General features: G+C 40.3%; 1 protein-coding gene across 1 annotated transcript in view; it reads right to left on the minus strand.

The window, feature by feature from the left end:
• TMEM163 (transmembrane protein 163) overlaps positions 1–27,920 on the minus strand; it is a gene marked incomplete at its 5' end in the record, with an annotated part of 88,298 nt that overhangs the window by 3,921 nt on the left and 56,457 nt on the right. Inside the window, 2 exons of the mRNA XM_083865705.1 lie at positions 1,978–2,089; positions 15,746–15,842. Coding sequence (XP_083721831.1) covers positions 1,978–2,089; positions 15,746–15,842 — 209 coding nt within the window. The remainder of the gene's footprint in view (positions 1–1,977; positions 2,090–15,745; positions 15,843–27,920) is intronic.

Consider the following 27,920-nt stretch of genomic DNA (forward strand, 5'->3'; position numbering starts at 1 on the left):
ATTAGGCCCTACTCTAAAACAAATTTATTCTAAAAAATAATTGTTAATAGAGGTTGACATGCATAAAAGAGAATTTGCTGTTCTGAAAATAAGCCTATTTTTTAGGAAGAAAAATTCATGCTCCTTTTACTAAAAACAGTTTGTTGGTCTAGATCCAGGGATCACAGGAGGTAAATTAGCAGGAAACAGAAAACACTAAAAAAAGATATGCAAGAGACTGCTAAATCTGTCTCAGCTGCTGAATCACATTGTCTCTTCCTGATTGTTAATAAATCAAGTACATATGTAAATATATCTTGTGAAAGCAGATATTTAACCACACATGTTAAGATCAGCCTCCTACATTTTCTAAAGTAGTTCTAAAGGAGAGAAGAGAGATAAAAACCAGGCTGAGGTAATTGTATATTTTTTCCCTAATTTTTTTAATCAAAGAATGAGCAGTCTCCAGCCCAGAAGCAGTATCATTAGCATGAGGATGTAATTACTGGGAAAGAGATTTCTCTGTCATACAGGAGAACAATTCAGAGCTGGAGTTATGTAGGAATTTTCAGTTAATATTTTGGCTGAATAAACTGCTCTGTTTCAAAACTAAGCTACATTTTTTTAAAGGGAGGGTTCATCCTTTGCCTGCGTAGGCACAGTTCTGAAATGGTCAATGTGTCCCACTTCCCCCCTGGCACTGAAGGAAGTCAGACTCACTGGGCTGCAGCTCCCAGCATCCTTTCCAGAATCCTTTTTGCAGGTTGGAGATATTTTTGTTTTAAAATGTCTGGAGTGGCAGAGCCCATTGGAAAGAATGAGTTGGAGGTCTTTTGGGAGAGAATCCCAAATGCAGGGAGGCAGTAGCTTAGTTGTAACCCCCTCACTGCTATTCTGATGCCTTTTTTGCTTCTTTCAGATTTAAAATATAAATACTCATGAAGAATTTATTTAAGTGGGATGATAGAGATATTCATAATATGTGTTATCACACATCATCAAGAAAGAAATTTAAGTACGTTTAATTTGCTTAAAATAAAGCAATTTTTATGTATCTCTAGAGTAAGCTGAGAATTGGATTTCCTTAAAGTGAAATCTTTAGCAAAGAGTAGAATAATTTGGGTACCACGACCCATGAATCATGAACAGCCTACAGTGTCTGTTTGCAGAGTATTTCAGACTGCCCTGGCAGACAAAAACTGGGAGAGATTTGTAAGGGGCTTTGAAACTTCTGCCATCACTGTGGCCTCACAGTTTGGAGGGCAGATCCCTGTGATTTCTGAGGATTCAGAAGCTTGAGCCCTGTCAGTAGGAGGAATATCTGGACCTACTTTTAACACATGATTTTAAACCTACCTTTAAAACCAGATGCCACACACGTGGGCTGAGCAGTGGTGGCAGTGAGGTGTTCCCAGGAGGCAGAGAAGGAGATCCACCCTGTGCCAAACCCCAGCAGGGCCAGAGGAGTGCAGGGCAGGGAAGGGTTTTGTTTCACACCTGCCATGCTCCAGCAGCTCTGCTGAGTGGCAGGGAAAGCCCTGTGGTGACAAATGTCACCAAAGGGGGGGTACCTGTGGATGCTGGTGGTGATTCCTGCTCGAGGCAGGTGGGGTTTCTGCAGCAGACTTTGCTTCATTTGAACTTTCAGAATTTTACCAGGCACAGGCAGTGAGGATGGAGGTGATTTAACCAAAGCTCTCTAAATTGGTGTCATATCCCCCTGCTGCAGCCCAACCCCTGACTAGTGCACCTGTAATCCATTATCTGTCCTACCCCTAACTCTCTATTTTTGTTTACTGTCCACACATTCACTGTCTAGTTTCCACCAGACATTCCCTTTTCAGCTGAGCTATCTGTGCTAGAGGCCAGCAGTACCACAGACTGTTCTAGGGTTTGGGTTTGGGTTGTTTCCCATTTCCCATGCTCTGGCACAGCTGTGATCATGCAGGGGGTCCCTGGAAGAGCCTATAAAGGCAGAAGGATCAATGTGACACTCACCATCAGTTATCAGTGCTCTGCTTGTAAGGACCTTCCCCAGCATAAATTTGATTACTGCCAAGGCAGTGCAAAGGATTCCACTTAGAACAGAGACACTGTACAGAAAGTCATCCTGGGAAAAAAAAAAAAAAAAAAAAAAAAAGAAAAAAAGAGATGTCAGACATTAGTATGTCTTCTGGTCATGTCCCACCTATTAAATTACAAATAGTGTTAATTACTGTGCAATTATTTGTGCTACTGAGAAATACAACCTGAGATCAAGATTTCCTACCTTATAACTTCCACAACAGCTGGTGCTTATTTTGCTTGTATTGTCACCTGCAATTGCTTTTGCAGCCATAATTACTGACAGTTCCAATCAACAAATTGTGAATTGACCCAGTGTCCCCAGAGCCAGGAGGTTGTGTTTACCTGTGGGGCTGACTGCAGACTGCCAGGCCATCCAATGCCTAATGCCAGCATAATGAAGTCCCCACAGGCAGGAGGAAGGCTTGAAAACAGAATCCCACTTACCAGACCAATATTGATTCTTAAGTGTAAGAAATAACCATTTAATGTTGTTTCTGATTCTAGGCTTGCATTTGTTTCCTTTTTCAAAAGTCAAGTTCAGGCTACATCTATAAAACTTCTGATGCTGATGTGCAAAGGAAGGTTTAGCTCTTTCATAGAAAACAAATTTTTTCAAGGACTTCCATTTCACAGAAACATTCCCACTGCTTAATTTGCACCAGACTCCTCCAGGAGAGAGCTGTGTGTCAGTGCAGGGCAAAGAAGGGTGAGGTATTATTGTTTAACACTCACTCTCTAAAGGTCATCAGGAGCCCCCCACCCCTTCCTGCTGACTGCCTTGTGTTTGGTTGGGCTGGGAGGACACTCCTGGGTGCTCCTATGCTGCAATAAGGTGCCCAAAGGCAGCCCTTGTGCCCTTTTCCCCCTGAGATACATCAGCCCATGGGCTGCAGCAAAACCCCAGGCTCTCAGCCTGCCTGCCATCTAGCCACAGAGCTTTGAGTCAAATTCATTTATTACTCTTGGTAGAAGCTTTAATTTAAGCTGTTGCAACACCAGTAGAAATAAAGAAAACAGCAAGAATTCTTTTTTAATTTGTATCTGCAGGTCTAAGTGGGCCAGTGCCACTGGGACCCTGCTCCTGATTAAAACACTCCAGTAAAAGTCCCCGTTGGTACCAAACATTGTCGTGATGATTCATCATCAGCTCCACCCATTTTCATTGTTTTAGCAGCAATTTGAAACCCAAAGAAATAAATAAAAAAAAAAAAAAAGGTTTTGAAAGCTGCTTAGGAAGATACTGGGAATTAGATTACTGGTATAATGTACTCATATCCCTAAATAAATCATTCAATATTTTTATACAATTTTGTATGTCATATAATTTTGAAAGTTTATTTCTACTCACTCTCAATCATGAATTCATTCTCTCTAGACCTGGTACAATATTAACAATATTAAGACAAAATGCACTTGAGGGAAAGAGAATGAAATAGAAGCAATAAGAACACAGAACCCAAGTACTGGGTAAAGGTAGGATAAAAAGCATTCGTGAAGTTATTTTAACTGAACACATGGAAAATATCCAAGCAATTTCTGAGTGCTAGGGAAGGACTCAGGAAATAGTGGCAATATTTGGTTGCTGTCAGTCTAACAAGGAAAGCTGGCAGCTCTCAGAAGGTTTGAAATGACAACAAAGCTTCAAAAGTCTGGACAAGCATTGCAAAAAACACTCAAAATTTGAGATCCTTGTCAAGACTACGCCTCTAATTTTTATGCACCTTTCTCAAAAATGTGTATTTTCAGTGCCCAAAGACTTCATTTTGACAGCCTAACAAGTTCTGATTAGTTAATCTAATCTCATCTCATCTAATATTTTACCTAATATTTAATATACAGCATAAGGTTTCAGAATAATCTGAAGTAGAATGCTGTGCTCCAGCAGCACTTCTCTTGTGTCTCACCTGGCACAGGGACCCATTGCCCAATGACCACATGAGATCCCTTGTTTCCTCATCACCCCACAGACCCTCCAAAGACTCTCTGGTTCCTCCCAGGCATCCCAATCTCTTTTCTTTGTCCCCCCCCTCACAGCACAGAGCTCAACACTGCAGGCCCAGCAGAGGTGACAGCACAAATCACTTTGCTATTGTCAGTTGTGTCACTGTCTCTGTGTCACTGTCAGCCTTGGGATGCAGTTTTTCTGCACCTGTGAAATCCTTATGGATGCACTGGAAAACCATTACAAATCAGCATAGTTTGGAAAAGAAACCTATGGATCACAATATAAGACATTTTGAAAATTGCTTGTAGAGATGTTCAAAATTCCAGTTATTGATTCAGAGTCCTGAAAATGCCATGCCTTATTCCCTGTGCTATCATATCAGGTTTCATCCCCCTCATGGCACTTTATTTAGAGCTTTTCCTTTGTTTTCTTTTTTTTCTTGTCATGGTGTGTCACAAATTTTTGGGTTGAATTCAGGGGTTTTCCTGGACATGTCACTAAAATCACAGCTTGTGGAAATGCATCTTGCTATTTGTTCTGCTACACAGTCATGATCCAAATGAGTCTAGCTACTCTACTAGAACCCAAGAATGACCTGAATGTGATACAGATTTCTCAATGAAATAATGAATTGCTGAACAGGCTTTTTTATAGAGGATACATATTCAGGATCTAGAAATTATTCCTAAATTTGCCAGTTTTGCTTTTTTTTCACTGAATCACACAAGACAAGCTCATTTTGTTGCCAATACTAATCCAAAAACCACTGATAAAGCGGAAGACCCGAATAATCAAAGTTCCTTTGTTATCACTGTGGACGCAAAAAAGGGAATTAAAAAAAAAATTAAAAAATACAAAAATAAAAAAATAAATTAAAAAATTAAAAGGAACCAATTAAAAAACCCCTGCTGCGAATGCAGACGCTTCAGGCTGTGCCAAACAGGCTTTCGGAAGGCGAAATTCCCGGTTTTCTCCCTAAACAACACCCAAACCCAGCAGCTCCTGTTGTGCAGCTCCTGGCAGGAGCCACCGGGAGGCGGCAGATCCCGCACGAACCAAACCCAACAGGAAAAAAAACAAGTTTTAAACTCTCTTTTTTCAGTACTTCTCTGTGTTTTCTGGGTGTGCAGGCACCCCAGAGCTGGAAGAAGAGGAGTGAGGAGGCAATGTGCTTTCACCAGGGAGGTTTTAGGGGTGTCACAGATGAGCTCTAAGGGGTGATGCCCAGCAGGATGGACAGTTCCCTGAGCAGGTGAGGATGGAAGAGAAGAGAAACAGCTCAAAGCATTGTCCTGGCACTGTTTTGCTGCCAAGAAGCTGGAACTGGTTTAGGATTCAGTGCATCAGCTGCCGTGGGGCTGGAGCTAAGGTGTCCTGCCCCGGGACACGCCAGGGACAAACAGTGCAAGGCTCTGGGCTCCAGAGGGTTAAACACATCACCCCTGTGGATGTGAAATTATTCCCATTGAACTAACCCGTCTTTTGGAGAGATGAAGAAAAGAAAAGCCGTAATGGAGATGTAAATTAATAAAATCAGCCATCTGGCCCCGTGTCCCTGCAGACCCTGCCCCTACCCCTGGTCCTCCCATCTGATGGTCATTAGAGCACCGAGCGCATCCAGCCAGGATCACTGTACCTCTCCTCCCTGTTATTGTAATTAAACCAGCAGAAAATTGTGACAGATGAGAAAAAAAAAATTAAATTCAGATCATTTCCATATGATAAAGGCTTTCCCGGTGTGGTAAATAAAGCATCTCCCTTTTCCATGTCTTTTCATCATGTTCCCCTCACTGTACATGAGGCTTTAATGAAAGGACACCTATTTTTGATTAGATAGACCAGCACTGTACATAAAGCAAGGTGCCCATCCTGGGCTGCCTTCTCATCACATAGCACTTTAAATAGCTACAATGTCCCTGCTTAAGATTTATTTTATGCTGTGGTTTTTATGCTTTCTTTCCCAGAAGAAAGCTTTCCTAGGAATAAAATCTTTTCCTCTTTTACCATTCCTGAGAAAGGAATAATAGAAGTCAGCAGGCAGCTTTCCTCCACTTTATCCAAATGCATTGTCCCCAGCTGTGCAGCTGAGAAGAGGGGCTGCAAAATTGTCACAACTGTTCTGTCCCTGCTTTCAAGGATTTCACCAAAAGCAGCAGTAATCTTATGGCTTAAGAAGAAGTTTGTTGGTTTTTTATGTTGCAACTTTGATCTCTTCCTGAATCTATTGTAGAAAGTTAAAAAAAATTTAAAATCTCACAATGGATTCTTCAGTGCTTGGCTTATTAGGTGGAAATATTTTAAACCAATTCCCAGCCTAGTAACTAAGTTACAGCTGATTTGTGTTCCTAATCTTCCCCTAGAATTCATATTGCTAATTCTGACGCTAAAACTTTGCCCTGATTTCATATATTATTTCTACCAGCTCCTCTCTGCCATTCTCCTTTAGTTACAGTCTGAGATGTAAAAATGTTCTCATTTCACCTGCTTTGTACAGTGTGGAGTCAAAAGACATCCACTGGTGTGGGAGGAAGCTCTGTCCTTCCTTGGTCACTCATCCCAGAACAAGATCCTTCTCCCACCCCAACAGGTTCCCTTCCCCTCCTCTGCCCTCTCCTTGCCTTCCTCTGTGAACCAGCCAGAAGTTCCTCCACACTCCTGCAGGAGCTGGGAATTACTGGAACTGCCTTTTTCCTGCCATTTTTTCCCCTTCCAGCAAACCTGGTGTCTCACAGTGTTTTGCCTCTCCTCTGCTGAGCCTGGTTCCTCTTGGCTGAGGAGGTAGGGATGTTTTTTCTGGAATGCTACAGATGGTGTTGGCAGGAGAGAAGTCGTGGCTGGCCCAAACTGAGCTGAGTTTGTGTTGTTAAATATTAATTTTGCCCATCTCTGCAACTCACCATCTGTCTCCTGGATCCCAGCATTGACCCTTCTCCAGTCCAGGTGATTGGTGATTGTCTTCCCCAGGACCTGCCAGGTTCTGCTCCCACCCTGCTCCCCATCCCTACCTTCACATGCTTCCCACAGCCTCCTGCTCCCCCAACAGCTGCCAAATCATCTGGGCACACTGGGATCACTAAAAGCCCTTCTGCAGAGCATGTCACTGAGTCAAAAAGGACTCCCTCGTCTTCCCCTGAAGGATTATGTTACTATATAGAGAGCAACAGAGATGTTTCTAATACAAACGCTTCAAAAAAAACCCCACAAATAAGTCCAAATCTGTTTCATGCTTTCTCCCAAGAAATAAATAGTTTATGTTTAATCAGTCTAAAGGGAGCTCCTGGGAAGCCAGAGGGTCCCTCTGAGTAGCAAACTTCAAAAGGGATGAGTTTTCATTGCACTTCACTGTCAGAAAACAAACCAACAGCCCAGTCTCTGACTCAAGCAGGAGACAGTCTTCACATGGAGATACAAACATCTATTATTAGTACAAAAAAAAAAAAAAAGTTTTGAATGTTTAAACTTGTCTTTGGTGTGACAAAGCAATTCCACAGCACAGAATGCTTTTTCAAGAAGCAGATAACAAAGAGAGGGTGTGCTGAATGCCATGGCAAGGCACTGAGGGACTGGAGCTGAGAGAGAACTCTCTTAGGTGACCTTAGGAGTCCTGCAAAGGAGTCTGCTTAACTATTAGATCAGTCATGCTTCTTGTTTTTCCAGAATTCATCCACATTGTTTTAACATGAAAGTTATGGGACATAAATTAAAATTTTATTTGCCCACCCTCAAAGAGCGAGACTGATTTTTCTGATGAGCAGAGAGCTGAGACCTCCACATCACAGCAATGCACTCTACATCACCCACCAAGTGGGAAGCAGCCACCAGCTTTTCTTTCTTATCACCACGTGGTAAAATCTGGAAATTAGGCTTTCCACCTGAGCTAAGAATGATGTGTAGCTGATACATTTACCCTAACCCTGGCTTACTCTTCAATTCAAGGATCCACAACAGTCTCAACAGCCTGCAAGAATCACATGTATTTTAGGCCAAACTCCAAGCCATACACAGAAATAACAATTATAAAGCAGGATTCTAATGTATAATTAATGTAAATGATACTTTGATTTGAAATGGCAAGCAATAAATTATATATGAGGCTTAGAAATATATAGGGAAACGTGTATAAGGACATATGTGTGTATACTCATAAGTGTTATTTGTTATGTTGCTACTGGCCTATAATCCAACTGCTGACATTGTTGAATACATGTTTATGATGTATTTATTTTAAACTGTTAAACCAATAAATCAATTAGAACTCACAAAGCTACACTGTGGCACCCCTCCCTTCCTTTTTCAGCTGTAATCAATAACATACAACAGAATGACATATGGCCTAATTTTTCAAGAGATTTTATGTATAAAATATAAAACATGGATGCACCACACGAGATGGGCTGCATGTCCTTCACACACAAACTGATTACATCTTTCCTCCTTTGTTCTGCAGGAAATGTCACAAATATGGCATGATGCTTGCTTACTCCTGCAAAAAAAGTGTCCTTTGCCATACTAATGAGGACAAATGCCAAACTGCATTGACATTACATGTGTTATACGATTACCCAGGGAAATGCAAGCAGTAACTGAATAGTAAATGGATATTGATTTACAACCCCAGGTGAAATTAAAACAGTCTTTCTCTGGCGGGTGGGTTGGGATTTTTGAGCCTTCTCTAAGAAACAAGAAAAGGTCTGAAAATTCTTTGTGGTCAAAATAAAGCACATCATTCACATCTAAATTATATTTGGACTACCCAAGAATATCTAGGAATTGACATGATGAAGGTAAAGGGGCAAATGATGAAGGGTTTTTCATCACAGAGCTGGCAAGCACTAACAGCAGCAAAAGCAAACACAACACAATGCTCAAAACCTGCATTCGAGGATTTTTAGATTCCTTTCTCAATATATTAATAAAATGTCAAAAATCACTAAAATTTACACAGAAATCCAAACATTATGTCATCAACAGTATGCAAAATCACTATTCCTTCCTATTTGTAGTGAAATGTGTGTGTACCAAATCCTCAGGGACAGCATTTGGCTGTGGATATTGCTCTCTGAAACATCAATAAAGGAATGGTAATTCCTTCCCCTACTGGGAATTATCTTATTATGGCTAACACAGGTTGGAGAACAAATGCTGGAAGTAACAATAAGGGAAATATTCTGAATCTTATAGCTAGGGAAAAGGGAACCTCAGTAAATTATTTCTGATCCAACAAGAAATTATTCTATTTTAGGTTCAACACTCATCACTGTAGGAACAAAACCCAGCTTAAAGTACATGATCTGAGAAATACTCATTTAAATTAACCTGAAGGGTAAACAAAAATGAAGACTTTCTCTTCCAAATTCTCTTCCAAATGTCAATTACTGATTACCTTCTTAATTCAGGTGTATTGAACAAGAGCTAAAATTATCAGAAATTTTAATTCCAAACACTCCAGAAAGAAGAGCAGCTGGTCTGCTTCATCTAACACTTTCAGCAAGTACTGGAACAAAGGAAAAAAAAGGAAAAGAGGGAGGGGGAACAAAAAGTCAAAGATTTGTTTGGTGAAAAATATTTCCTTAGGGATCAATGATATGAAACTGAAATAATAACTGCAGCATGTCATGAGGCAGACCCATACAGAATAAATATTCCCAGCTAAATAAAAAATCCCCAGCTATATAAAATATAGGACAAGAACACAGAAAGAACTGGAATTTGCAGCTGTAATGTTCCCAGACATTAATGGCACGTCTCTCTCTCCTGTATAAAACTTGTTCTCTTTGGGTTTTGTAATCTTTCCATAATTTTTCCCACCATTTCCAAACTTTTTTGAGTTTGACAGTGTCACTGAAAGATCCTGGGAAGGGCTGGGGGCAGGGTGTGGGCTCTGAACTGCTTCTGTGCGGGAATCTTACCCAAAAAACCAAAGGATTCTGGAGATTCAAGAGTAGGAGAGAAACAGCAAGATTTCCTTCCAAACCAACGTGTTCCAAGGCAAGTGGAAAATGTCATCACATCTCTAAATTCTCAAAATGAGGGAGCTTTAATTAAAGATATTTCCAGGCAAGTGAGAATGGAGGTCGCAGCTCAATGGAGCAACTGGCGCGTACGTGTTGGCACAGGCAGAAATTGTCTCCCCTCCCACACCCAAATTTGCCTCCAAAGGAAAATGAAGCATCTCTACAAATCCAAGGTGAGGTTACGTGGCAGACAAATCCCCTCTGGCAGTGACATGAAAACTCTGTTCTCCTCATTTACTCCTCTCTCCAACAATCAGAGACCCATCATATGTTTTTTAATGCTCACAAAAAGTAATGTAAAAATCTTCAAAAATGCAGGAGAAAAAAAGATCCATTCCCATTCTCAGTGCACATATTCAATACTGACATTGTCCAGCCCTCTTGGACAAACAGATCCCTTCAGTTGCAATATTTCTCCTACATCTACCTTACCATCAACCCTGAAATTCATGACTTCATTAAAAAATTGATTTCAAAGCGTACACCATTCTATGGATCATTGTTGAAGAACACTGCTCTACATCACAAATACCAGAAACATTGGCACAAGGGATTGTGTTTTGAACACTGAGGATTAATAGATATCTCAGTTACTTGTCCCCACAGTTAAGAGATGTATAATTAATACAAATACAGAACTATATAGCAAGTGTATCATTAATTGTCTGGCCAACTCTCCTGACACAGAATATCATTTTTCAGGGCAGGCTTCTTTTTAATTATAATATAAATATAAAGTCCTGAGCAAAGGGAAAACCCTACATTTACCTAATAATGACAATTTCTAGACTTGCTGCTAACTGCAGGAAATGAAATCTACAGTTAAAATTCTCTAAAAATACCAATTCAGTGCTAAACAGTAATTTGCAAAAATGAACATGTTGCATAAATCCCTGGTGACCCTTTATCCTTTGACTTCTGTGGGCTCTCCAGGCTTCCTTTGTTAAATCTTCTAAAGATGGAAATAAAATTAAAAAGAAAGGCATGACAAAAGTCACTGAAGACCAAATTTGGGCTTTTTGTGCCAGCAGGGCCATGGTTGCTGTTGCATGTAGGAAACACACACTACCAAAGTCAAAATTCCAGACAAACCCTTATCATTAAACTCACCCAAGTTATTTTAAACTAATTAATCTACCTAGTCATTCATATCCTGCCTTAGAGGCTATGCCAAAGTTAACTACAGTCCTTAGCATGTCAAGCTAAGGCACCAAAGGGAGAAATACACAATTTCTGTGTTTTCAAAGGACATTATTTCTGTGTTTTCAAAGGGCATTCAAAAGAATTACAAAATCACTGCCTGTCCTGAAAGCTTGTGTTGAGACATAACACTATCTATTGTTCATTTTCACTTGAGACACAGCAAGAGGTGAAACAAACAAGAAGCAGAAAAGGAAGGCAGAAGCAATATTAAGAAATGCAGAAAGTCAGGAGCTCTAATTGTCCTCTCCCCTCTGCCAGTGCAGATCAGGAGTTCTGTCATTCACAGGGTTTCAACAAAATTACATTCAGCATGGAATAAAAGAGAATTCAGATGGGTGACTGGAAAATGCCTGACTGAGCTAACCATGTAAACTGAGCAGCACCTCTCTGCAGTCTAACAAGGATCTGTGGACATTAAGCCCCTTACAGAGTGGAGAAGTCAAGCTGGAAATGCCATTTATGTGCAGTAAACTTGTCATTCTCTTCCTGGTTCTCCGAATCCTGCTGGGGATTGCCAGACCTGCACCTGAAATCATCATATGAAATGACAACGATACCAAAGATTGTTTTTAGTGTCCCTGTAAGTAAAAGAATATCTGTTCAAAACGTGTGGAAAAGTATTTCAAATTATTTCTTAATCAGGTGATTTTTATATTTTCTCTTATTGCTAGTATTTTCATGGAAGCAATTCTTTCAAGATTCACTTTAAGGACAACAGAATATCTACAGCAAAGATAAAATCTTTCCAAGATTTTTTTTTTTTTTTTTTTTTTTTTTTTTTGCTACATACTTATTAAATACTGACAGATACATAATCAGTGTATCTCATACACAACAAGAAATACTGAATGAACTTCCTATAATTGATCCAGAATTATTCCAAAGTTACGGACTCTGCTTTTAGGATTTTAGTCATAGTTCTTTACAATTAGCAAGCAGATTACCCAATCTGTTTAACTTCTAAAATTAAACTTGTCCATATCATACTGTTTTCTCCAAAACTTCTGCAATTTAAAATGAAGTCAGAGAAATTATTACAAAGTTCCTGGAGTTTACCAGAAATTAAGAAATTAAGCCATAAAAAGAGACTTTATAGCTCTGAGAACAATGTAATCAGTCATGCTGCTTATCATTATTATTATCAGTAGGTTAATCTTGAATCTCCCACGTGGAGCAGTTCATTCCAAACCATCTCCATGTGCAGGGCTGACAGTACCAACTTTGTGTTCAGCATCTGAACACCAAGAGCAACATTTTCCAGTTGGGTTTTTTTGCCACATTATCTCCCATAAGATTGATGTCACAAAGCTAAAATTTCACAGGACGCTTTAAAAATTACCCACATCTTAAATGACCTTTGCTGCAATGAAGAGCAATAAGGATGTAAACTGTACAAAAAAAAAATCATGCGACTCTGACTCACATGTGAAACTTCTGTTGAGGCACAGATCCTCTACCCTAGTGCTGAGCTCTACATCCTCGTTTTATTCCAGTTTGGGACACCAGTGGAGTTTCACTACCTTTTCTTTGTCTTAATGTTCTGTTCTTGCTCACAACATGAGGATAATTCCCTGGTCTCAGGATAGCAAGTTAATATCATATCCCAGTAGCACAGATAATACCACAGAATATATTTCAGGTCACTATTTTGATGCAGAGCTGGTTACTTCATTGCTATGCAAAAAACTATTGTCAGAAAACATTGTTCTGTTATTTTTCCATATATTAGAGCCAAATTACATGGTAAGATACTACAGAGATTAGTATCAGTAGCAATTAGTTGACACAGGAAGTGTCAGCACCCTGGGTAAAGGAGCAGAGGCAGAAACTTCTGCCTCCCACTGATGGTATTTGAGCAGATTTCCCCTCTGCTCAGAAGCTGATGATATGGCCTGGGCAGGTGCAGCTTTGCTGGGAACACAATCAACCAAAAATTACTCAAGCAACTGGGAAGAACATTTCTGTTTAGAGCAGCTAAGGGAGCAACTGAAAATCAGCATCAGTCAGGCACAAGCTAGGGCAACTAAAGAAGTTTCTCTTCAACAACATCCTCTTCCCCCAATTATTTTTAATGTTGGCAACCCCTGGGCATTATACCTCACTGGCCATGACTTGCAGCAGTGGTGCTGTCCTCTGAGCATTCCCATTTTTCCCTGTTATTCTGAGTTTGCACAGAGATATTTCACCTGTCACACAACCCTTGCCGAATCAGTTTCCCACAGGGAGATACACTGAAAGGCTTGGAAATTAAAATCCTTGCCATGCCATTTAAAAGACATTGAACAAAAGTACCATCTCTTTTCATCCCATGTTCCAATCTACATTCCAGACAGAATTGCCAGGCATGAAAATGCTTTAGGTATGTTCATGTGGCTTTTACCCTGCCACCAGTCATCCACAACCTGAACCTTGCCAGACACATCCTTCAAACTTTTGGTAGTACTTGAGTGCCCAAATGAGTGAGAACAGTCACAGGAGGAAGATTATCCATCAGTGCCCTGATACTGTGTCAAATGTAAGCAGTACCCACTCTAAATTCTACCTGCTTGACACAGATTCAGCACAGGAAACTGAATCCAAGGCAGTCTGACAAAAAGGGATCTGTACAAATCATTCTTACAGGACATTACTGAAAATGTAATGGGATCTTCTCTTCAGGGATGCCTTTCTGATTCCACATTTTTTTCCATATTTTTGCATTTAAAGACATTAAAAATGAGGAAGTACAATATGCCTGCAAATCATAAAAAATCCAAATAGGAGGCATTTCTCCCCATGGCAGAAATAGAGCCTGCTCCTATAGACTGAATTTGTAATAATGAAAGAGTCACATATAGATGAAGCAACTTTTAAATTTTTGCTCCCACGGATAGAATTATTATGGCATTTGCCCACAGTGAATTAGACTGAGATATCCAAGTCAATCTGATATACACTACCAGAAATTCACCAAAATGAGTGTTTTAATTATGGTTGTATCCTCCCTTTTCCCTTCTCTTTCACTGAGTCAGGACTATATATTTCATTTTCTCACTAAACAGAAGTCAAGCTGTAGCCAGTTTGCACTGTTTGGGTACAGACAAGTTGAGAAGTTGTCCCTGAGCTGACCATCACAGCAGGGTCTCCCCTCACCCCCATCTGCCTCCTCTTCAGCCTCACTGGCACGTGCTCACTCCCCAACCCAGTTCTGTCAAAATGTTTTGGTTGGGTTTAAGAACCAGCTACTGAAAGTGTTTCAGCTAACCCAGATCATTTTGACAGAACCAGGCTGGTGAACTCCATGTGCTGTAATGCTGGCAAAGCTGAGGAGGCAGGAAATTATGAGGACTGGAAAAGAGGGCAAGCAAAATGCAACGAGAACATGAATCACCTGCAGTCAAACAATGCACCTGGCTGAGATTCAGTAACTGCTAAGTCATGGGCTACTCATCTTCAGCCAGATTTCAATAAACTACTGAAAATAAGCTCCTGGAATTGCCCAGCTTCTTGCAAGTTTCCATGAGAACACAGGACCCAGTAGGTCATCTGCACTGCTAACAGTGGGTAACAGATGGAATTCCATTTTGGCTTTTTTATTTTCCAGCTCTGCCTCCATCTCCTGGTTGAAAGGAAGGAGTTTTGGTTTCTGTGTGGTGCTGTGTTGAGAATGGCACTTGGCAGGGTGAATCCTTGATGTGAAAGGCTGAGCACACAACCAGAGCAAACTTCACAAATGCTGAAGACAAGGCTCTGAGGTTGTGCACACAACAACTGAACTGAAGCCTCATTTTGTTTGAGCGCACAAGGAAGAGTCCAGTGGGAGTGGAACCACTGCCAAATGTTTTTCCCAGTGAGCGGCTTGTTAAGATGAGTAGAAGTTAATAGCCTGAAAGGAACAGGACAGGCCAGAGCAGAACTGAGAGCAAGGCCACTGGGGAGAGCTGCTCTACAGGCCAGGTAGGGGCTGCTTTCACAGCCAGAATGAAGCAGAGAGCAGGAGAGAAGCCCTTTGTGATGCTCCATGGTGAGTCAGTCTAAAAGCCAGCTCAGCTCTTTCACCCAGCATGTTCCCCTCACCTGTTTCATCCTTGCTACATCTACATGGCTCTGGAGTTGGAGGCAAGAGCTGGAAGACATTAAAATATAATCCAAAAATACATTTTTTCCACACTGAAAATAAAATACTGAAGCCATTGGAGTAGTAAACTGTGGAAACATTCTTCTCATAAAATTCTAGTACACTCATTACGCCCAGAGAGGACTTCTCTCTGTGAGTTCCCACAGTCCTGTGTAGAAGCTTTAAGTGGTTACACTGAGAGAGATCTGGGGTCAAACCTATAAAAACCCCTAATTAAACTCCAGGAGTTTAGACTCCATCACATAAGTAAAAAATACTGCTGGAAGACCATGACCAGTATGTGCAGCCAGGCAGGAAATGCACCTGCTAGAGCTTCACAGAGTTCAGTGGGGCTGTTGAAAGGAGACACTGGCATTTCTCAGTCCCACTGGCAGGGCAGGGAATAAAGAGAAACATTTAAAAGAACAGGAATCACCTTACCACTTCTGGAAGCACCCTCTTCGCAAGATCGTGGATGGCTTTGATCACAATACATATAGATGACAGGAGGAATATGACACCCAAGATAACACAAGCCCTGGGGAAAAAATAGGAAAATACAAAGAAATATTAAGAACATATTTGAAGTTGCCAACTCTTCCAGGGTAACAGAGGGTGACAGAATATTAGTAATAAAAAAATGTCTTAAGGAGCTAAAGATAGAGGCTTAAATTAAAGAACAGAATGAAACATCCAGTTCCTCTCCCATTCTCAAAACCTGGATTATGTATGAGAAGACAGGGCATACCAGATGATGTTTCTTTCTCTAATGTTTCAGAGAGAAAGACCTGCCTGTTCTGCTCCTGATGATTTATCACAGAGTCCTCTAGAGAAGGACTGTTTCTCTGTGTTTGTTTGTTTTGCTAGGATCCCTCATTAGAAATAATGAAGGGAACTTCATTCTCTTTACCAAGCCAGCAGAGATATTTGGTAAATGTGGTCAGTAGCATGACAGAACCTGGAGCAGCTGTTTCCTCCCTTCCTCCCCAGTCAGGTGTGATGTAACTGGGGAACTGGTCCACAAAAGCTGACTTGCCTAAGGCCACCTGCTGAGCCAGTGACAGCTTGACATAAGACACATGAACTTCCTGCAAGGATATGCTGACATTTAATATGAAAGCCATTCTGAAAGACAAGGTTTTCTATCACCTCCAACAGCCTTAAACCGCCACAGCCCCAAATCTGTGAGCTGGAAACTGTGGATCACATTTCCTGTGATACCTGTTGAATCACCATCCCTTTCCCCCAGCACATCTTTTATTCCCTGCACACTTCTGAGAAGCACAGGCAAATATTCCCTAAGGGGAATGCCCTGAGCACTGGCTGGATTTTGTTCCCACGTAAGTCAGAGAGTTTGGGGTTATGCCTGTGAACTTGCCAACCAGCCAAGTCTAACAGCAAATATTTTGCATATTTGCCAGCAGATACATAACAACTTCAGCAATCTTGATCTGTTCCTCATATTCTCCAGATCAGTTTTACTGTGGCAAAAGAATTCCCATCCACCTACTTACCCAGAAATAGCTAAAGTGGATAGAAGAAAAGGAAGATGATAACAACAGTGACAAGGGTATTAATAGCAGACAGAAATGCAGTCTGAGGTTTCAATCAGCATTCAGTAGTCATATTTAGCAAGCCTAGCTTCTCCTTTGTATGCTGGCTTTTGGAATCCACAGCCATGCAAAATTCATGAGTATAGTACTTTAAGCAAAAAAATACGTGGTTTTTGTCTTCTTGAGTGTATTGATTTATCTGCTAAACCACTAAAACACAACACTGCACAGTGTCTTCTTTTAATCTCATTTGCTAGAAAGAAATAATTTCAAACTAGACTGCAAATCATGCAAAATTCAACTACAGATGTAAAACATAACAAACCTCCAAAAATTAATCTGAGAAACTGTAGAACATAATAAACAAGTTGCAATTGGTTATTGTGAGCATGCTCTGCTTTCACTGTACCAGACCACAAAAATTTTAACACAAGCCAGCTCACTTCCATCTGCTGACAATCACTGCTGTGTAACTAAAGTGTTTCCAACTGCACACGAAGGGTGTTAGTGCCAAGCTGCTGGGCAAATGCAATTTCATTAATGGTATTCAGTTCAATTAGATGAACAAACTGCCATTTCTAAACAGGTTTAAATCAACTCAGAAGTACCCACAAAAACTAGTGAAAGAGGATTATACAGAAGTGAGGGTGGACTGATAACAGAGAGAAGAATTTAAAGACATCCCTGATAGCTTTGTCCTAATCCTTGGTTTGTACCTCCAGCACCTGTTGAAGATCATGTCCTTATTTTACAGCCATTTCTACCTGAGTTAGAGTCAGAGACTCCCACTCAGTATCTACTAAATTGTTATAGTTATAATTGATCTATAAAGCAAAATAATTGATTGCCACGGTTTTGACAGGCAACAGAAAAGCTCTAATGAAGAATGTATGAATCTGGAATCTCCCCCAGTCCCATGTAATAAATTGCATCTAAAAAGAAGGAGGAAGAGACAAGACTTATTCAAAACATTTTAAGACATAATGGAAAATCTTTATTTGGCTTTCAGAAACAATAAGATTTCTGGAATCTTTCAGAATGCAGTTTAGTTTGAAGAATAAAGAACTAATTCAGAAAGAACAAGGTGAGGGCATCTCTCTGGTATATTCAGGCAACAACCAACTTCTAACTCAGCTACAGCTCCAACTTTCAAAGTTGTTTTTTTCTTAAAGCAATGGCATTTGGAATGCAAGAGTAATTAAAACTACACAGATTTAACATTGACACCACCAGATCTCCTTTAGTTTGCTGTAGGTATTGGTAGCTGATCATGATCTGCCCAAGATACTTCTTGATGTGTTTTTGAGGCAGCATTTGTATGGGAAATTCCAAAAGACAATAATGAAATGTAATTCATTGTATTAGAAATTACCTCATCAGTTCTGTCAAATTTTCAGTATTATTTTATCACAGATGAAACACTCTGTTAAACTGGTTGTACTGCAGCCTGAGGCATTGAGAGTGAAATTATTTAGACTCTCACATCAAAAACTTTAGACAGCTTTGGAGCTTTGGTCACTGTTAGTTCACTTCTAGTGGAATTCAGACACCTGTATAAATTCTGAAAACTAAAGCTTGATTCTAGCAGTGCTACATCTTGACAACTTTCATAAGACGTTTCCTTGAAAGCAGGATTACAACCCACATACAAGCCATTTTTATTTTTACAGCCCTATAAATACCCATTTTGTATTACAGCAGCCCTGGATATTTGCACTCACACCCATCAGAAGCTGATCAGTGTAACTGCATTACAGCACACACAGCTGCCACCTCATCTCTTCCATCACATATTCCCCTTGTGGAGCTCTAATAGACACAATTCCTCATTTTGATGACAAATTCTCACAACTCATAAGGAAACCAGAAAAGGAAATCAATCACTGTAAGCATCTGATATTCTTTTCCTTAATCAAAAATTTGTTGCTTTGCATAAATCAATTGCTTTTAAGCAGGTAGTACTGAGATTCAGAGGCTTCCATCTCCACAAACTGTCAATTATCAAGCTGCTATTAGTAAGTTTGCACTTTTTCTCCTCATTTTATCATAAAATTAATTTCCTAAGGAGAATAAGTCCAACGACCCAATTCATTTGCATTTAGCAGATGCAGCAGAACAGCCTCCTAATTCATGGATTTAGCCTTAATTCTATCCTACAGTTTGCAATTCTTTGTCATAATTCCCTACAGGTAGTGAGTGATAAGACTAAAAATTCTGTAACGTTGCCAACATAGAGAATTGGAGATTAATCTCACTCAGATTTCTATGGTGATTAATCTTCAACATAATGAAGGAGTTTTACCTTTAGCACGGTCTTGCCACACTAAACACCCTTTCCATGAGTTGATCCCTTTCAGACAAAGAGGCTGCTCCTCCAGGTAGGCAGCAGTCAGACTGATGTAAGACTGCAGGTTTAGACTCTCAGCTACTTGTTTGGTAACATTTTATAAAACATAAATTGATAATAGCAATGAAATTATGAATATATGTTGAGTAACAAGCTCTGGTATAAACTACCTCAAAAGTGATCTGGAAAAGCTACACAAGAGTGACAGGAAATTTGAGTTTTTCTCATATCAACTGACTGCTATGAAATAGCCAATGCAAGAGCTTTTCTTTCTCAATTATTATTGAGAAAATATCTTTCTCAATTTCCATCTCAGTTATCAATTACCATTCTCTTTCTGGCAAATTTTTACAGCAGCACATTACCAGGAAGGGTTTACAATGAAGCCCTTGGTAATTACTCCTCTCAAGTCAAAGGCAGTACAACAGAATTAAGGATTCAGAAAAAATTAGTGATGCACATGAATACAATCTGCAAAAATGTGTTAACTTTCTCCTAGAGGCTCCTACAGAGTTGTTTTGGGGCAGTGGGGAGGGAAAAGGCTCTCATGCACTTGGATGGTTTCTCTGTAACAGCCTGAAAACTATTTTCCTACCAAGCTTCAAGTCCATTAAACTAATGCCTGAAACATGATGATGCCAGGTGGAATAAAAAAATTTGTCAGTAGCAGTCTAATTACTTTCTCATCAAGTACTGCACTATTCTCCCACCTGTTTCATTCCTTGCAGTATCCCAGATTAGTTGACCTTTTTTGATTATTTGTGTTATCTGGGGGGGTGGGGCGTGTTTATTACTTTTAAAGAGGCTCACAGAAAAACAGAAGGGTCCAGGATGGAAGGAACCTCCAAATGTCATCTGGTCCAACTTTTCACAGGAAAGGGGAGCCTGGATGAGATTCTCTAGCACTCTGTCCAACTGCATCTTGAAAACTTCCCACAGTGAGGACTCTGCCACATCCCTGGGGAGGTTGTTCCAGTGATTGCTTGTTCTCACTGGAAAAACTTCCTTTCTAGTATCAAGATTACTTGCCTTTTTCATGAAAAATATCATTTCAGCTGAGCTATAGGAGTAAACATGACAAAAAGAACAGGAAAAAAAAAGTAATTGTATAAACCACTGGGATTTGTATTCATATTCTTGAGATAGAAACTGTATTCTCACATTTGCAAAGCTGCCATCTAAACAAGCTTCAGTTCCTCACCCAATTCTCCAGCAGCCACGATGCTGTAAATAAAAGACAATACTTCTAATTTCTACATATATTCTGGTTACCCTACAATAGCTAGTTTGCTCTATTTTAATTCTGTAATTCCTTGATTGTTAAAAATCTTACGTTGTTATATTTTCCTAAGGGAAATGAGATTTCCCCCACGGAATAATAGTGGAACAGTTTCCCAGAAAGGCTCCATCCTTGGAAGTTTTGGAGACTTGACTGGATGAAGTTTTGAGTGACCTATTCTGATCTCACAGCTCACTCTGCTCTGTGCCAGAGACCTCCTGAGGCCCCTTCCAACCTGCATTATCCTGTGATCCTACTAATTTTTATTCACAAAATCTTTAACTCTGCAGCCTCTGTCAAGATCCTTCAGTACTAATGACTCCTAATAGCTCACAGAAAAGGAAATGCTAAAAATCTCTGCAGGCAGTTTTCACCACTGAAGTGGTAAAAAATATTACTTTGCAAGGAACTGCAAGTTCACATTAAAATGAGCTGCAGGCCAATAAGAGCAATATGAGCTCTAAGCCCAAGAGTAATGTGAGCTTCTTCAGCAAAGCTGAGAAAATCAGTTTTATGATGGATTCAGAATTTAATCTCTGAGTAAACCCACCAATAAAACCTCTACAGTTTAAGTAAGGAAAAAAAAAGATAAAAGTAATTATTTTAATAAAAACTGTAAAAGTGCTAAATCTTGTTTCCCTATGATTAGAAGGGATTTTAGTCTTAGTGGCTGACAGAGTGAATATCGTGTATGGAATCATTCAGGGGAATGGTATAACATGGCATAACATGGAAGGCAGTTGTCCAGGAGGTTTTTGCTGTCAGAAGTTAGGAAAATATTTTTGAGCATGAAGTATTCATTCACTTTCTGTCTCTATACTTTTTTCTCAATTGTCTTCTATGTCTAACCACATGAGAGGAACCCTCTGCTATCTCTGCCTTGCTGGTACTCTTGTTCTCATTCCTCTTTCCCAAAACCAAACACAAATTACATTCTGTGACTGCTCCTTCATTAATAGCTTGGAACTTGCAATAACCTGCATCACATTTCTTCTAGATGAGAGGCTGTCATCCTGTTTAAACAAAGCTAGGCATGCCTTCATTTCTCAATGGTGCTATAGCAGCTTTCACAGCCTACTTACAGTAGTGTAAAATGCCAGTTACAGCCAGCCCAGGATTTCTCAAGTGCAGTCAAAACTGAATGTTGGAATCCAAAGGATAAGAATTTGGGACAAAAAGGTTCAAATTTGGTCACCAAAAAATGGATTTCTGGTGGCAAACCAGTGGGGTCTGCCTGATGGAGATGATGAGAAGCACGGTAGAGAAAATCTGCTGCTACACATGTGAAGAACAGGAGAAACTGAGCAAGGACCACTCCTGCCAGGAAAGAAGAGTGTGTAAAGAAGCAGAGGGGAGCCCCAAGCAGCTGTGCTGGGGATGTCTGTCAGCACAGCACCAGCCCCCTGCACACAGCCAGACACAGCTGGGGCAGGTGACAGCCACAGCTCCGTTTTGGGGACTGTACCTCTGTGGCAGGAATGGCCTGTCCAGCATTCAGCACACTGTGCCACAGCCCTGCAGCTCTGTACTTTAAATACAGGCATCCAAATTACAGTGCAGCTCTTCACTAACATTTGCTGCTGTTCTGCAACATTGCTGAGACCACTGTAGCCACATTTTTCATGAGGGCAACATCCAGAACTCTGACAACTGTAACATCTGCCTCTTAAACTCATTAAAGGACTTTCTTTAAAAAGAACTAACCACTGTGACATATTATGGTAATACACAGTCAAAAGATGCAATATCAGCCTCAGTCTGGAGATCCTGCCTATTTGTCATGCTCTACTGCTAATCTAAAGCTTCCTTGTGTCCAATTAGGCAGTTATATCAGCTACTGCTGTAGCTTATCTGTTATCAGGTGTTCCTGAAGACGTTTTGGACACCAAACTGCACAGAATCACAGCTGTTCAGATTATTTGCACCTGCCTGCTGCTGGCTGAGGAAGGAATAGAGTCAATTTAAGAGGCACTTTAAAAGGAATGAAGTGGGCTTGCTGTTCATCACACATGTTCCATAATCCACCCCCAACTGCCAGGACCCAGATCAGCATCATTACAGCTACTCCTTTTTTCTCACCATACAAAAACATAAGCCCAGACTAGGTTACACAATAAAGAGAATACAAGTAATAGCCCAAATGACCACTGAAAGTCAAATTTTCCATTCCTATGTTAGAAAAGTGTGTTGTGATATCATGTGGTCTAACTTCTTAAAAGATATGGAGGGGAAAAGCTGTTTATGTCTGAGACTCAGATCAGCTCTGCTAGGGAACCATTTCATGCTGAAAGTGTTACAGGCCTTCTAAAACTTTTATTATCCCTTAGGATTTCCACTAGTTGCTGCAGAACAGGGTATTTACATACTTAACATCATGCAGCTGAACTGGGGCAACAGCCCCATAAATAATGTGATGCTCCAGGTATGGAGTATCTGACAGAAAAAGCTAACAGACATTTCTACAACTGGGGGGAGTTCGAAAACTCTCATGACCTATTTTCTAGTTCCTGGGTCTGCACAGACCCTGAAGCTGCACTTAGAGTACACCTGTCTTACAACCTCCTGGCTCCAGCACTGCTCCTCCACTTGCAGCAGATGATCAGAGACTTTGCCATTCCCCTGAACCTGGAAATTTGAGAACTTCTATAATATTCTTTTTTATGGTGATCATCAAATTCAAGCACAGGAAGCATTATATCCCTGATTTTATATACATAGGCCTATGTGTAAATACTAGGCAATACACACAAATCCTGCTTAATCAACTACCACTTAAGTAAAAGGAAAGGCTTTCATAGGTTTTGGATCTAGCTCCAGTAAAATCATTGCCAAGTCTACAGATGCCACAGTTTTTGAAACAGATTTTAGAATATATAAATATATACATTTTCTATTTCATATTTAATATAACTTGTATGTGCAATGGTTTTTTGGGGTGTGCACACACAACCGTAGGTATACACCCATTTCTGTCTGGGTAAGAGCAAAGTTTGTGACTGATTTACTTTTGTCTGAATATGGGATAACAAATTTATGGAGAAATTATGATGTTTATTCAGTCAGCCTAATGAAGCACCTCTGAAACTTGTACCTAGCATGGACTTGAATGTAGAAATTTGGCCAAGTATTTCAGAAGAAAGAATGGTTTAGAATTTTTCAGTGGGGTTAAGATGTAACTATACTTCTCCTATAAAGCAGATATCCAAGTACAAGTGATATCTGTGCTTGTATCTAGTGCTATATCTGGATGTAGAATTTTGGCCAAATATTTCAGAAGAAAGAATGGTTTAGAAATTCTCTGTGTGGCTAAGAAGAAACTACACTTCTCCTGTAAAGCAGATACTCAAGCACAGGTGAGCACTCCCTTTGAAAACTCTCCACTGTGCCTCATTCTGAGGGAGAGACAGGAAAATGTGATGTGAGGCCAAACCCCTGGAAGCTGAGAACCACACATGAGCTGCAGAGGTAGGTTCTGAGCTTTTTGCTGCTTGCAGCTTCATGCATTTGACATTTTTCCAGATCACTTAGGTATTCCATTCACTCATCACAAAAGAGGTTTGCCTCCAGCCACAGAGGTTTGCCCTGAACTGTGGGTAGGTGAGGATTTTGCCATCTGTGCTTCGAGTCTCTTTCGTATGTATGGTATAGATAAAATTATCCACAGCCTTTTCAATGTGACTGATATGTTGGGTCTGAACCCAGAGGATTATTTTCATTCAACACTGCCTAAATAGACAGTGCTCATTTAGCTGGGTTAACCAGCACAGCAGAGCCAATCCGCACATGAAAATTTAAATACAATAGAAATACTAAAAATGTGGGTGGCTTTATTTAATTCTGTGTACCAAGAGACATATGCCCTGAAACCATATAGATCAATATGCTTTCCTTTTGCATCAGAGGAAGAGAGAAGAGCCAGACCCAACTTTGCAGTATGGCAGTCATAAAAGGTGGCTTCTAATTCTTTCAAGCTCTGAGTGCAAAAGTAGGATACCTCACAATCCCCATATTCCCTATATGCCTAATTGCAATGCACATAAATTCAGTATAACTTCTGCAAGGCTCCCCATGATCAAATACCAGGGTAAATATTCCAAGTGGTGTCATCTGAATAAGAGCAAGAGAGAAAAAAGGTTTACAATTACTTCAGAAGAAGAGGGTCTCTCTGTCTTGTGGTCTCATCACATTTTCTCCTGTGATTTCTCATGTCATTTCTGATGAGGAGCAGTCAAATATCTTTCTCAGAGATTGCTTTTAGCTGAAGCTAAATTAGAAATTCTTGGATTAAGCTCTTACAGTTGTGTTCTGAATGTCTAAACAGGTGAGAACACCAGTTCTTCCTCCCCATAATTTAGGAACCTATTAGGAAGCAAATCCCCAGGACAGGCAAATGGGCTCAGCGTCCTGAAGGTATCAAATCCACAGCCACAGCTGAGGTGTAGAGATGAAAGTTAAGCTACAGGCACACAACAAAGCATTTAGGTAATGTCTAATTGCAAAATGACTCTTTTCTTCTGGCAAAAAGGTTTCTCAGAAGCTGGTGGAGGTATGACAGATATCTGCACCCGTGTCTACCACACTGTAGATTTTAATTCCTTTAATTTTAGTCTTACTGCTCATGTTTCAGACAACAGCACCACCAATATAAAAAATAAAAAGGACATATCTGCATTTATTATGTATTATGTCATGGCAACATAGAGCACCACAAGTGTGTTTAAAACGATTACTCCATGATACAATTTAATTTTCTTATTAGGCAATTAAGGAATGCATAGCCAGAGTCTGAAATACGTAATCAAAACACCCAAGCAAACAAACAAACAAAACCACAACACCAAAACAGTGAATGAAACGTAAGTAATGTGTGTTTTCTGCTTTTGCCATAATCCAGAACGTTCATTATGAGTCAGGTTTCCTATTTACTCTGGCACTGGGTTAAGAAAGATGTTGACAGACTGGTTCCTGGGAAACACAGAATTTAACTTGATATCATCAACAAAATAATATATAGCAAACACCAGCTGCAACTGTCAAGAGTCACTGTTTTAAATATGCTGTACAGAGCTGGGGTTTGCAATAAAAAACCCAGTAGCCAAAAATCCCAGAATCAATGGATCCCACAGGCATAGCCAGATACTGGGTCCTGTACTGCATTGAACAGAAAAGCAAGATCTTTACAACCAACTGTACTGAAAAATCTCTGGTTTTCAAAGCTTTCCCACAAGGCATGTAGTTTGTTATTCTGTTTTTTCCAGTCCTTCATTTCTTGATGGTATTTCTCACCTTCTCCTCAGGCACAGTTCCTGCACTCCAACCAGCTCTTTCATTTCTGAATTTAACAGAAGCTAAAAGCTGCCCTTGGCTGTATAGCCAGGTCAACATCTCATGAGACATTTTTCCAGTCTTCTATGAAGAAATTTCTTCTGCAGCTATTTACTGAGTTTATTTGAGCACATGAAAAACCACTGTTGCCAAACCATGGTCAATAAAGTTCTTCCTTCAACAGATTTCTATTTGCTTCAGCAACCCAATAAGCTACCAAGTTGCTAAATGTTTACTAAAGGGCAGAATATTGAAGGCATTTGTAAACTGGTTTTGGAGAGCAGCCAGGGGGACCATTCACATTTCTTAGCACATGTTAAACGCCTCAGTCAATTTCAGTCCTTAATTTTCATCTTCAGTGGAGGTTTCAAATTATTTCTCCAGTTATTTCAGCACTCTTTCCTTTCTTTAATTCCTTGGTCATTGCTTTTTGATGACTTGTTCAGCACCTTTACATTTTCTGCATGTTAATTTACAACCTACAGATCACACTGAGCAGATCAAGTACTCATGAACTATGCATGTACTCTGACTCTCTTCCCAGATATCTCTAGTCCTTCCCAACTCTTGCATTGCCTCAAGACCTACAATTCTTTCAAGAACTCTCCTAAAAAACATCAAATATTCATCCCACTCCCACAAACTCCTTCATTAATGAGCCAGCCAGGCAGAGTCAAGCAGTGTCTCAATCTTGCAGTGGTTTAATTCCTGACCTTGGTGAATGTTTTAGCCTCAACTTTTATTTCATGTGGGCACCAATGATACATCCAGGAGCAGTCTGAGCAGCAGCAGAAAGGGTGACAAAGCCCTGAAAGTGGCAGGGCTCTGGAGCAAAAGGAGTTTTCTTGTCAATCCACCCAGTCAATGAGATTTGTGATGGCTGAACCTGGAGAATCAACAAATGGTTATTACAGGGCTGGTGCCACTGCCAGGGGTTCAGCCTCTTCTGAGGTCTGTGTGCTGGTTGGGACCCAGGAGGGAAGGGATGAACAGAAGGGATGAACACTGAAAAAGTACCTTCTTCATCTCACCCCAGAAAACAAGAGAAATCAAATGATCTAATAAAAGTGAAACGTGTTAAAACGGAGTTAAACTCAGCAGGACACATTTGCATGACGGTTTCAGCGCTCCAGTTCCCCTGGAGTCAAATGGAAGTGCATTGGTTCCTCGCAGCAGAACTTGGCACAGCAAGCACTTCTGTGCTCTTAGGAGTGCCAGCCCATCCAGTGCTGCAGCTCCAACTGCCATATGGCTGCAGCTTGACTGAGACTACGCATTTCTTCTACATCTTAGCATTTTATCCTCAGTATTTGATTCATAGCACATCATGAGTCAGGCTGCATTCCCTGTGCCTTTTCCTGGGGGTGTGTTTTTCAGTCTATCTTTATGTTCTCTCTCAATGACGTCCAAGAGCTGGGACTGAATCAAATGCTGCCTTTCCATGAGGGGATTTACACTGATTTTAACAGATTTTGGATCAATCTCTAGCTGTCAAGTATATGAAAAAGGAAGTTTTATAAATTTGCAAAACACAATTAATTGGCAATTCCACTTGGCTTCTGCCAAGGAGCTAAGGAATTTTCCAGATATGTTAGGACACACAGACAAATGCAATACTTAAATCAATAAAAAACAGACCTATAAGTAAAGAAATAAAATGAAGCTACCTTATTCTGTTAAACAGACCCCTGCACTAAGGCAGAATACAGCCAGGCACACAAAAACAGGAATAACACACAGCACAACCTGAGCACCCACACAAAATTTGCACCACACTGTCCAGGAGTCTGAGGGAGAAGGCCCACAGAAAATGAAGATTGTGGCAGACCAGGTGGAGTTGGAGGCAGATATGATACAAAGATTATTCATAAGCTGAGCAAGCAGCCAGCAGGCGTCATTGCAACATTTTCCCAGCGTCCAGGAGGAAAAACAATTACATGCTAGAGATTGATTAAACACAACAGGAAATTAGAAATGTGCCTCCCTCAAAAATCTGACACAGTAAGAGTTGCCTCAAGCAGCACAACCATCTCACCATCTCTTTGCTGTCAGTACTGTGGTGGTCCTCCTGTCAGCTCTGGGAACAGAGGGATAACCAGGCTGACTATCCAG

Source organism: Zosterops lateralis (assembly GCF_965231275.1).
Source record: "Zosterops lateralis genome assembly, chromosome: 7".
Taxonomy (NCBI): domain Eukaryota; kingdom Metazoa; phylum Chordata; class Aves; order Passeriformes; family Zosteropidae; genus Zosterops; species Zosterops lateralis.